This window comes from Saccoglossus kowalevskii, chromosome 15 (genome assembly GCF_978046115.1).
Source record: "Saccoglossus kowalevskii chromosome 15, keSacKowa6.1, whole genome shotgun sequence".
Lineage (NCBI taxonomy): Eukaryota > Metazoa > Hemichordata > Enteropneusta > Harrimaniidae > Saccoglossus > Saccoglossus kowalevskii.
In genome coordinates, this window is record NC_140655.1 from 4,270,323 (window position 1) to 4,282,997 (window position 12,675).

At 38.2% G+C, this 12,675-nt stretch overlaps 1 protein-coding gene across 1 annotated transcript in view; it reads left to right on the forward strand.

Annotated features, from left to right (window-relative positions):
- Positions 1-10,430, forward strand: part of LOC144344494 (uncharacterized) — a 113,895-nt gene extending 103,465 nt beyond the window's left edge. The window contains exons 7-12 of the mRNA XM_085490789.1: positions 1,779-1,905; positions 4,153-4,299; positions 5,827-5,921; positions 6,322-6,516; positions 6,674-7,053; positions 7,203-10,430. Coding sequence (XP_085346915.1) covers positions 1,779-1,905; positions 4,153-4,299; positions 5,827-5,921; positions 6,322-6,516; positions 6,674-7,053; positions 7,203-10,123 — 3,865 coding nt within the window. The 3' untranslated portion in view covers positions 10,124-10,430. The remainder of the gene's footprint in view (positions 1-1,778; positions 1,906-4,152; positions 4,300-5,826; positions 5,922-6,321; positions 6,517-6,673; positions 7,054-7,202) is intronic.
- Positions 10,431-12,675: the final 2,245 nt, after the last annotated feature.

Below are 12,675 nucleotides of genomic sequence, written 5' to 3' on the forward strand. Positions count from 1 at the left end.
GGTATATTCCTAGTATGTTGAGGGTGCCCATTGGCTAGTGGTATATTCCTAGTATGTTGGGGGTGCCCATTGGCAATTGGTATATTCCTAGTATGTTGGGGGTGCCCATTGGCTAGTGGTATATTCCTAGTACGTTGGGGGTGCCCATTGGCAATTGGTATATTCCTAGTATGTTGAGGGTGCCCATTGGCAATTGGTATATTCCTAGTATGTTGGGGGTGCCCATTGGCAATTGATACATTCCTAGTATGTTGGGGGTGCCCATTGGCTAGTGGTATATTCCTAGTATGTTGGGCGTGCCCATTGGCAATTGGTATATTCCTAGTATGTTGGGGGTGCCCATTGGCAATTGGTATATTCCTAGTATGTTGGGGGTGCCCATTGGCAATTGGTATATTCCTAGTATGTTGGGGGTGCCCATTGGCTAGTGGTATATTCCTAGTATGTTGAGGGTGCCCATTGGCAATTGGTATATTCCTAGTATGTTGGGCGTGCCCATTGGCAATTGGTATATTCCTAGTATGTTGGGGGTGCCCATTGGCAATTGGTATATTCCTAGTATGTTGGGGGTGCCCATTGGCTTGTGGTATATTCCTAGTATGTTGGGGGTGCCCATTGGCAATTGGTATATTCCTAGTATGTTGGGGTGATCATTGGCAATTGGTATATTCCTAGTATGTTGGGGGTACCCATTGGCTAGTGGTATATTCCTAGTATGTTGGGGTGATCATTGGCAATTGGTATATTCCTAGTATGTTGGGGGTGCCCATTGGCAATTGGTATATTCCTAGTATGTTGGGGGTGCCCATTGGCAATTGGTATATTCCTAGTATGTTGGGGGTACCCATTGGCTAGTGGTATATTCCTAGTATGTTGGGTGTGCCCATTGGCTTGTGGTATATTCCTAGTATGTTGGGCATGCCCATTGGCAATTGGTATATTCCTAGTATGTTGGGGTGCCCATTGGCTTGTGGTATATTCCTAGTATGTTGGGGGTGCCCATTGGCTTGTGGTATATTCCTAGTATGTTGGGGGTGCCCATTGGCAATTGGTATATTCCTAGTATGTTGGGGTGATCATTGGCAATTGGTATATTCCTAGTATGTTGGGGGTACCCATTGGCTAGTGGTATATTCCTAGTATGTTGGGTGTGCCCATTGGCTTGTGGTATATTCCTAGTATGTTGGGCATGCCCATTGGCAATTGGTATATTCCTAGTATGTTGGGGTGCCCATTGGCTTGTGGTATATTCCTAGTATGTTGGGGGTGCCCATTGGCTTGTGGTATATTCCTAGTATGTTGGGGGTGCCCATTGGCAATTGGTATATTCCTAGTATGTTGGGGTGATCATTGGCAATTGGTATATTCCTAGTATGTTGGGGGTACCCATTGGCTAGTGGTATATTCCTAGTATGTTGGGGTGATCATTGGCAATTGGTATATTCCTAGTATGTTGGGGGTGCCCATTGGCAATTGGTATATTCCTAGTATGTTGGGGGTGCCCATTGGCAATTGGTATATTCCTAGTATGTTGGGGGTACCCATTGGCTAGTGGTATATTCCTAGTATGTTGGGTGTGCCCATTGGCTTGTGGTATATTCCTAGTATGTTGGGCATGCCCATTGGCAATTGGTATATTCCTAGTATGTTGGGGTGCCCATTGGCTTGTGGTATATTCCTAGTATGTTGGGCGTGCCCATTAGTCGGTACTAACAGTGGGGTCTCTACTATATAGTAGTCTAAACACAATAATTTTCACTGATGTTTTGGTTGTTTAGGTGTGCACCTGAAAGTCTGAAGTTGCGTCAGTTTTCTCATGCCAGTGACACATGGATGTTTGGTGTTGCATTGTGGGAAATGTTTACATTTGGTGAGGAGCCTTGGCTTGGTTACAATGGTGCACAGGTAAGTCCCTTAATATTAAACTTGCTCTTCTATGGTTCAGAATGGTTTGGTCCAAATACAATCAGACAAATTCCTTAGGAAATGCATTGTCTGCTTTCGTTTTGTTGGCATGCCCATAATGTAGGGAAGGTCATGATAGTGGCAAAAAGTCTGTCATCCAACATCGTCACTGTGAAATTTTTTGTGGGTGCCATAATTCCAACAACTGAATGCTATCAAACACATATAAATGGTTAATCAGTATGTATAGTTGGCCTGTATAGATTTCACAGTTAATCTTCCAAAAATTATGTTTTTGGTGATTTTTTTTTCTAGCAATTTAACTAATCAGGTTGATTGGTAAATTTTGTTGAAGTTCATAATAAATAAATTAACAATAGTGTTAAGGTTGTGAATATAAAGGTCTGATCACTCTACTTAAATTAACAGCATAGATAACTTCAACACTTCTGTTTCTGTATTGCTGTACATAATACACACTCTACATTTAAATTCCTTGTTTTTTTGAAGAGTCATTATAAGTAACATATTTTTTTATACATTCTAATTAAGTAATTACACTCCAACTTATATATATGACTAATCTATATGCATAGATGATCTTCCGATCATATGCTGTGATCTTCCGATCATATGCTGTGATCTTCCGATCATATGCTGTGATCTTCCGATCATATGCTGTGATCTTCCGATCATATGCTGTGATCTTCCGATCATATGCTGTGATCTTCCGATTATATGCTGTGATCTTCCGATTATATGCTGTGATCTTCCTGTCATATGCTGTGATCTTCCTGTCATATGCTGTGATCTTCCGATCATATGCTGTGATCTTCCGATCATATGCTGTGATCTTCCGAACACACGCTGTGATCTTCCGAACACACGCTGTGATCTTCCGAACACACGCTGTGATCTTCCGAACACACGCTGTGATCTTCCGAACACACGCTGTGATCTTCCGAACACACGCTGTGACCTTCCGAACACACGCTGTGACCTTCCGAACACACGCTGTGACCTTCCGAACACACGCTGTGATCTTCCGAACACACGCTGTGATCTTCCGAACACACGCTGTGATCTTCAGATCATATGCTGTGATCTTCAGATCATATACTGGGATCTGCCCCACATATGATACCCCATCCTATGCTATGACCTGCCTACCCTTACATATACAGGGCAAGCCATTTGTAGTTTAACTATGTTTATGAAATGATATAGGTCTTTTTATATACTAGTACGGTTGTAGCTGTGAAGTAACACTCAAGATACTGGATGCTGAAGTTGTATTATCTTCTGAATTATTAATATACTTATGCATGTCAGAATTGATATATTATTTATAACCACCAGCATTAAATTTGTCATTAGAATTATATTAATTTAGTGTTCATTTGGCTGTCTGATCTATGTTGCTGACTCTCACCATTGTTTTATGTAGTTACTGTGTTAGTAGCTACCCCTGCTTCTGTCGTCTGTTTCAAGGCTTCGTTACTGAAAATCGTCCTCAGTACATTTGCTAAAATTTGCATATCTAAACCTCTAGCCTTTGAAAAACACCCAATTAAGTAATACATGATGTCAGTACCAAAGGTCACCTACTAGAATAATTATTAAATTACATAATTGTCAGCTGGCAGGTGATTCCAGCACGGCCACAGAATCATGTAGGCGAGAGGTGCGCTCTTATAGGAGGTGCGCTCCTACTTGATATGTACACCTATTGGATATGTACATCTATTGGATATGTACATCTGCTTGATATGTACACCTACTTGATATGTACACCTACTTGATATGTACATCTATTGGATATGTACACCTATTTGATATGTACACCTATTTGATATGTACACCTATTTGATATGTACACCTATTTGATATGTACACCTATTTGATATGTACATCTATTTGATATGTACATCTATTGGATATGTACATCTATTGGATATGTACACCTATTTGATATGTACACCTATTTGATATGTACACCTATTTGATATGTACACCTACTTGATATGTACACCTACTTGATATGTACACCTATTTGATATGTACACCTATTTGATATGTACACCTATTTGATATGTACACCTATTTGATATGTACATCTATTGGATATGTACATCTATTGGATATGTACATCTAATAGAGCAAACATGGCTATTATTCACACTGATCTATAAACTTGTCATCTTATTAGAATTTTGCATTTGCGGTTTTATCTTTACCTTCAAACAGATTTTACAAAAAATAGATAAAGAAGGTGAAAGGTTACCTAAACCTGATAATTGTCCGCCTGATATGTATAAACTTATGCAGCAGTGTTGGGCACTGAAACCGGAAGACAGACCAACGTTTGAAACTCTCAAAGAATTCCTACCTAAGGTAAACTTACTGTTACCCAATATTATGTTGTATTGATATATGTCAACACTGGGGGCGCTGTTCACAATTATAGTACTGTAAAATGCTTTATTAGCTCCGCTGTCGACTTTGTCGAGCGGAGCTTATCATATGAGTGATTGTCCGTCGTTCGTGTCAATGTTTTACTTTTTCGACTTCTTCTTGAAAACTACAAGCCTGAATGCTTTGATACTTGGTGTATATGTACCTTGGGTAGACCTCTCTCAGATTTGTTCATTTCATAATCATATCTTCAATTCTCTAATTTTGGTGAATATTTTTGGCATTTTTGTTAAAAAGTGATATTTTCGACTTCTTGTTAAAAACCGCAACTCCAATTGCTTTGATATTACATATATAGGTACTACATGTGGATCTCTCTCAGATTTGTTCATTTTGTGATGATATCTTTAATTCTCTAATTTTGGTGAATATTTTTGTCATTTTTGGTAAAAAGTGATATTTTCGACTTCTTGTTAAAAACCACAAGTCTGATTACTTTGATATTACATATATAGTTACAACTTGTGGACCTCTCTCAGATTTGTTCATTTCATGATGATATCTTTAATTCCCTAATTTTGATGAATATTTTTGTCATTTTTGATAAAAAGTGATATTTTCGACTTCTTGTTAAAAACAGCAAATCCGATTGCTTTGATATTATACATATTGTTCATTTTCTAAGGATATCTTCAGTTCTTAATTGAAATGTGCATTGCTAACAGCGGAGCTATTTCAGCTGACAGGCTGCTTGTTTAATAAATGTCGTCGACGCTCGGGGAAAAAACACCCCGGGCCTATACTCGGGGATGCCCTCAACTTGTTAAATGTCTAAAACAGAGGGGTGGGCTTATACTCGAGGAGGAGCTTATGTTCGGGAAAGTACAGTAACTAAATTCCATAATTTTAGTAAGATGTTTTACAAGATCACTATCAACTGTCGTGGTTGTTTTACAGCCAATGTGTGTGCACCACTGTCACATCATATCAGCTTAGAAGACACATCGGTTCCCAGTTCTAATTGGACTTTTTATAAACTCACTGAGAAGCATTTTGTTCTTGTATGAAATGCCTACTATACCAATTAACCATAGACACGGACACTATGATCTTGTTAGGAGTGAGATAGTAAAAAGACTTATTTTTCCTGTCTCAAATAATTCTTCCTACTGCTATATGTAAAAGAACAGTGGACTCAATGATGAGAAGAATAGAACTAAGGGGCTACATGTAAAACCCAGAGGGGTACTCCAATAGATAAGATAAGAAATACTTGTTTGTTCCACTGTTTAGGACCCCCCCCCCCCACACATTTTCATCACCTAGTCAAGTTTTTTGACTTCAAATTTTTAGATTATTGGCCATTTTAGAAGTATTTGGGCGAGGAATGCCAATTTTTAGACAAAAAAGTGCCTTCAACCTCAATCATTATGGATTCTGTTTTCAGCTAAGATCTATTGTACTTGTACTATTGTGTGTAACTCCGTATCTCTATCACACTGTCAGATTCAGCCACCAGATATGAAAGCATTGAGTAATTTTGATGAACAAGATAAACTACAAATCAAAGAGGGCGATGTTTTGACAGTCATTGAAGGGAGGTAGGTGCTGCACATGTACACTCACTCGGAACTCATATTGGAGCCAGAGAATGGCTGTACCCACTGTCTTAGGCTACAATAAGTGTATCTCTACTATAAGCACATGTAAAAAACAAACAATTGAATTTATTATATCTTCGATTATTAAAATATGACTTACCATAATCATAAACACATCTGTCACTCACATAAATACATGTGTCGCTAATAGAACAAATATGGTACATAATAGCCCTGTACAAATGTCCCAGATACTTCAACATTTATTCTCTTTAAACCAATAATTTAATTATCCATTGGGTCCAAAAAGCAATTTGAGAAAATTACACAAAATGTGAAATTTATCACAATTTTGTCAGGGAAAATGTTCATTATCATTTTACCTTGCTCCTTATGATAGGGCTGACAACTATTGGTGGAGAGGACAGAACAGACGTACTCGACAGATTGGTCAGTTTCCTCGTAACGCTGTTGTATCGTCAGAAGGCAGTTTAAAACCTAACGATATTAGTCGACCTTTGAAGCATAGTTTTATTCACACTGGACATGGAGATATTGCCGGCAATTCCTGGGGATTTGCAGACCGCATCGATGAGTAAGTGTTCCTAAAAAAACTGTTTGACACATCCGGTGGTTAGCAATTTTCCCGTTTGGAACGCTGTTACAGAAATAAATAATTTATGGAATTCTTTTTTTTTTTAATCACTACTCAATATCTTTGTAATATTCTTGTATGGTTCAATTATTTTCAGAATGTACCTAGAAAACCCAATGATACCATTGGATAAATATGGTATAGTAGATAATAGCAATGATAATGGTGATATCAGTCTGGTAAAACTTCCTGAGAGAAGTCATACAGGTGAGGTAATAGATAAATATGGTATAGTAGATAATAGCGATGATAATGGTGATATCAGTCTGGTAAAACTTCCTGAGAGAAGTCATACAGATGAGATAATAGATAAATATGGTATAGTAGATAATAGCAATGATAATGGTGATATCAGTCTGGTAAAACTTCCTGAGAGAAGTCATACAGGTGAGATAATAGATAAATATGGTATAGTAGATAATAGCAATGATAATGGTGATATCAGTCTGGTAAAACTTTCTGAAAGAAGTCATACAGGTGAGGTAATAGATAAATATGGTATAGTAGATAATAGCGATGATAATGGTGATATCAGTCTGGTAAAACTTCCTGAGAGAAGTCATACAGATGAGATAATAGATAAATATGGTATAGTTGCTTTAAAAATAATGGCATTTTATTTACAGTGCCATCAAGTTCAAGAACTCTTCATGGAGAAGATAGCTGTAGGAAAACGAATGCAGATAACGCAGTAAAACGAGCTAATACGATAGGAAGCCCGGATTCACCATCGCGAGAGGGAATACGAGTGGGGTCATCAGTCTTTTACGTCCAAGGTATTCATGATTCTTTAAAACAAGATGTACTGGAAGAGAAGTCTGAAATTGAAAGTGAAGTGAAGTCGGAGGTACTTATTGACTTGTTTGACAGCAGTGATGCTCAAGTGCCAATAGATAATAATGTATCAAGTGGACAATCTGTTATTGAGGACCAGGCAAGTCCTCCGAAAGTCTTACCAAGCCCCCTAGCTCCTGAATGTAAAAGATCTGGAAGGTATTATAGCAGTATAATCACAGAAGAAGATACAGTATCAGCAAGACCAAGAAATATCTACGCTCCTCTTGAAGAAGAAATGAACAATGATCAGACACGCTGTTACGATAAAGTGTCTGAGGACTCTCAATATGAAACAAAACTCTTGTCTGATGCAAGACACTATGACCAAGTGAATGAAGAAGAATTGAAAGCATTGCCTGTTGCAGCATTTTATAGTGATGTTCCCATAGAGACGACATCATCAAAGGCTGTTGTAGAGCCACAAAGGTTATATGATCAGAATCGAGTCATGGCAGCTTTCCAGCCACCGACAAGACGATATGATGATGTTGCTTCTCCTGACACTTTGCCACAAAGTAAGGTGACAGGAACAACAAACAAACCTCATACAAATCCTTTTAATGATACAAAACCAGACACAAAACTGAAATCCTGTTATGACGATGTGGCTTCACCACAAAATGAAGCAGAGGTAGGATCATCTACCTACTTGTATGGAGATGACATACACGATAATAAACCAAAAACTACATTCCAACACAAAACTGTTTATGATGATGTGAGCGTGGAAGCTCTTTCAATTGATAAACTCGGTGGTGTGCCATCAGTAGGACCGGCAATTCCCACGCGTCTATATGCCCAAGTTTCCAAGGAACGACCTCCACATGTTAAATCTTCATCACAGGATGAAAAATCAGCAAATAAATCATGGGTTACATTCAGTCCTACGCCTGCTAGTCAGCAAGTTTTGCCATATGCACTCGAACAGACGACGACTAAAAAGAAAAAGAAATCGGAAAAGGTTAAAAAGGTGCAAACAAAAAATAATTCAACACAGCAGTCAGTTGGTGAAAGTGACAATGTTGTTATTAATCGCGCATCAAGCGGTGCTATTCCTAAGAATAGTGGCATTGACAAAAGCAATCATGATGGTGATACAAGAACCAAAATGAAAAACTTAACCACATCAGAAAAGACTTTACCAATTGCATCAAGAGATAAATCAACTGTTTCAGATTTTCATGAAGAGGTGTTAAAGCCGCAAAAAGTAGACCCAAAAAATGTGAAAGAGAAATCTCCTAAAAGTATTAAGATGAGCACCTCCACTTCCCAGCATGCACCAGTGAGATCTACGAATGGCAAAGATTTCCAGCATAAATCAAAAACTTCAGACTCTAAACCCAAGGGGCAATTAAAGTTACAGCCACAGCAGGCTCAGCAACAGTTAGTTGTAAGTGAAAGTGATTATGAAAAACTATCTGAGTCGATAACTAAACTCAACTTTGAACCTAAAACAGAGGAGGCAAAACAATATATTGTGGCACAGTCAAATGCACCACCAAATCATGACGAATACACAACCTGCGATACTGCACCCTTGATACGTCCGCAATCTAAGCCAACAAGGCCTCCAGTAGCCGTAAAGGATCGTAAATCTGAAAATAAAGGACCTGATTTTGCAGCAGTTGCCAGAGCAGCCCCGCACAAAGATAGAGAAGAATGGAGAGAGAACTTTGAGTGGATGGAGTTTCCAAGAAAAAAAAAGAAAAACAAACAACCTGTGGATGATGGGCCTAATTTGATTGAATTTAGTGATTCTGAGGAGCAGGATGCATCTGAAAGACCAAAGCTACCACCCAGAGTGCCGCTCAGTCGAGGTGGCAATATGCGTCGACATCGGCCGAGAGAAGATTACAGATCAGATCCAACACATCAAAGGAGCTCAGCAGTATCAACACCATCGATATCACCATTAGTAAAAACCATGCCACATAATCCATTCTCACTAACTGATCTGACTCAAGAACTTATGCCCCCTGCCATACCTCCAAGGCAACCACTGTCTCAGTCTTCTCAAAAATCGGCCACTCCAGATGATGAACAAAAGCCTTGCATATTCCCGATTATGTTGGATGGCAAAAAAATTAGTAGCACCCATTACTTCCTCATTCCTGCTAAACGGTACACATCAGAAGACTGGAACAAAGAGGCCTCAGAAGATTTCCAGAACATTCCTAGCCCACCAAGGTCACCGACCAATCTGACACCTCCACTCCCACCTAACACTGCTCAAATCAAACCCATTATGAGAGATGGCACTCAGCTTAAGACAACAGACATTGGTACCCACAATCCACTGCTTTCAAATCCCTTGCTCAAGCACATAGATAAGAAAGATACAGACGTCCATTCATTTTCTGCTCTGGATCTAACACTTTTAAAACCTATTGTGCCGCATGAAGATTTGTCTGACTGGAGTCGTTTTGATGATGATACCCACAGACAAGAACACATGAAAGATGTACAGACATCGCCACGTGAACAGGTTTATCTTGTACAGCAGCAAGTACATGGAGTGACCTTGGATGAGTGCCATACTGCCTTAGATAGGAACATGTGGAACATTCATAGAGCTGTCAACTACTTAAAAACAGAACAACTTTTTAGATTAGGTCTTGCTTCGAGGGAAAAATGTGAAAAATTATTGAAAACGTTTGATTGGAATCTTGAGCTGGCTGGTTCAGTCCTGATGGACGAGTATACACAGTGATAGCTGTTAAATCAGGGGACAAAAGTTAAAGTTTAGTTGAAAATAGAGTAGCATTTGGTATTACTTCATCTAGAATATGAAACTGCCAATGCTATCATGGTTTTATGTTCTTGCTTAATTATTTTTTATGCATTTTAACAATATCTGATTCTATCAGTTGTGTCTAATAAACAATGGAAACTCAAGAATTATCAAAATTCGAAAAATAACTCAACTTATTGTTTCCTTGACAAATATGATATTAAAACACAGTGAATATGCTCAAAACATCAAAATAGTGAAATTAAATGTCAGTTAAAATAAATGGTTTTACAGTATTTTATTCCTAACCAATTCATAAACTAATTATTTAAATTAGATTTCTGGACACAGAATACAGGAAATGTTGTCACAGCACCATTATGGTATTTATTTGCTTTTGTTTTGCCAGGTTGGCATGAGTTTTGGCGTCTTTGCCTTGCTGATGGATTAACTCGAACACTAACTACGTCTGAGTAAACGCATTAGTCAGTGCGTAGTAATTTACGCAGATCATTTCATAGCTGCGTATCAGTATTGAAATATATACATATTGTTATATTGAACTTGAACGTATAAATACTTGACTGTTGAATTTTAAAGTTGCATTCTCACTCTAGATAGGTATAAAAGTTAAAAAATATGATATATTAAAAGTAGATATCCTGCTTTAACTCTTATTTAAGACAAACAATTTAAGAGAACAGCTTAACATCATATTTCCCATAACACACCTGCTTAATTTAATTGTGTATATATTTGTCGGGGAATGGTACCTCACAAAAGTAGAAATGCAACATTTCATATTAATGTTTTTTTTTTAAATTTATTGTAAGTTGTATATATAATATATTTATATAAATACAGTTTTAATTAGTTATTAATGTTATTATATTTCTGTCTACTTTATGACATCAGACCTCAGATGGAAATGGTCTGCAAGATCGAGACAGCCATGATACTTGTTTTTGTCACTTTAATACTGTATTAAAATACTTTAATTTTCGCTGAAGGAATAATTTCATTGAAAATAAAATTCAATGAATATACCTTTTTTTCCTATATTTTACACTCAACTTGTCAAAAATCAGTAAAAATAAATTCCATACAAAACACCCAAAAAGTCTTTTCAACGAAAATTAATTCCAGCTAAAATAAAGTATTTTACAGTATTGTTCAAATTTATCTTGTTTTGAATACCATGGTTTCATTACAGAAGGGAGGGTGGATGGGATGGATCATGATTTGACGAGTAAAAACACATATTGTGACTTTTTCACTCTTGGTGAGCATTTGCGTCTTAGGTGTCAAATCTATATTTTAGTATTGCCAAAAAAACAATCTGTATCTACATGATTTGAAAGTTTATTGACACCAATGACTGGGATTGTACCATTGCATTGTGGGACACCAATGTCCATAATGTTTACACTTTTGATGTGTGTCGCTGTCGTTTGACGTGTGCCGCTGTCGTTTGACGTGTGCGCTGTCGTTTGACATATGCCACTGTCGTTTGACATGTGTCGCTGTTGTTTGACGTGTGCCACTGTCGATTGGCATGTGCCTCTGTCGATTGGCATGTGATGTTGTCGTGTGACACTGTCAACTGACATGTGCTGCTGTCGATTGACATGTGCTGCTGTTGATTGAAGTGTGCTGCTGTCGTTTGACGTGTGCTGCTGTCGTTTGACGTGTGCTGCTGTCGATTGACGTGTGCTGCTGTCGATTGACGTGTGCAACTGTTGATTGATGTGTGCTGCTGTTGATTGAAGTGTGCTGCTGTCGTTTGATGTGTGCAACTGTCGTTTGATGTGTGCAACTGTCGATTGACGTGTGCTGCTGTTGATTGACGTGTGCCTCTGTCGTTTGACGCGTGCCTCTGTCGATTGGCATGTGACGCTGTCGATTGTCGTGTGACACTGTCGTTTGGCATGTGACTCTCTCAACTGACGTCTGCCGCTGTTGATTGACGTGTGCCGCTGTCGTTTGACGTATGCTACTGTCGATTGACGTGTACCGCTGTAGATTGACGGGTGCCGCTGTTGTTTGACGTGTGCCTTTGTCGATTGGCATGTGCTGCTGTCAATTGACGTGTGACGCTGTTGATTGGTGAGTGTCACTGTCAATTGGACGGGTGGTGCTGTCAATTGTACCTTATATAACATGTAATGTTGTGTATGAATATGCAATTAATATCAATATAAAAACCCACATTATTTACATTATGTATGCGTTATAAACCCTAACCCTATTTCTGAACTTGAAGTAATCAGGGATTGCCTCAAATTGTGAGTCACTGTGACACTGTGACACTGTGACACACCTGTACTGACGATACCAAAATATAAATGCAATCCTTGAATACAGTCAGTGTTGTGCAATGCCAAAATTATTACATGCAAAAATGTATTCTTTCAATATTTTATGCTAATTTTCTTAATGGGTGTGCTGCTGAATATTAAATCAATCAAATACTGTGATTTCACATGAAATATGCCTTACTATTGGAGTACATATAAAGTAAAAAGTGCCTT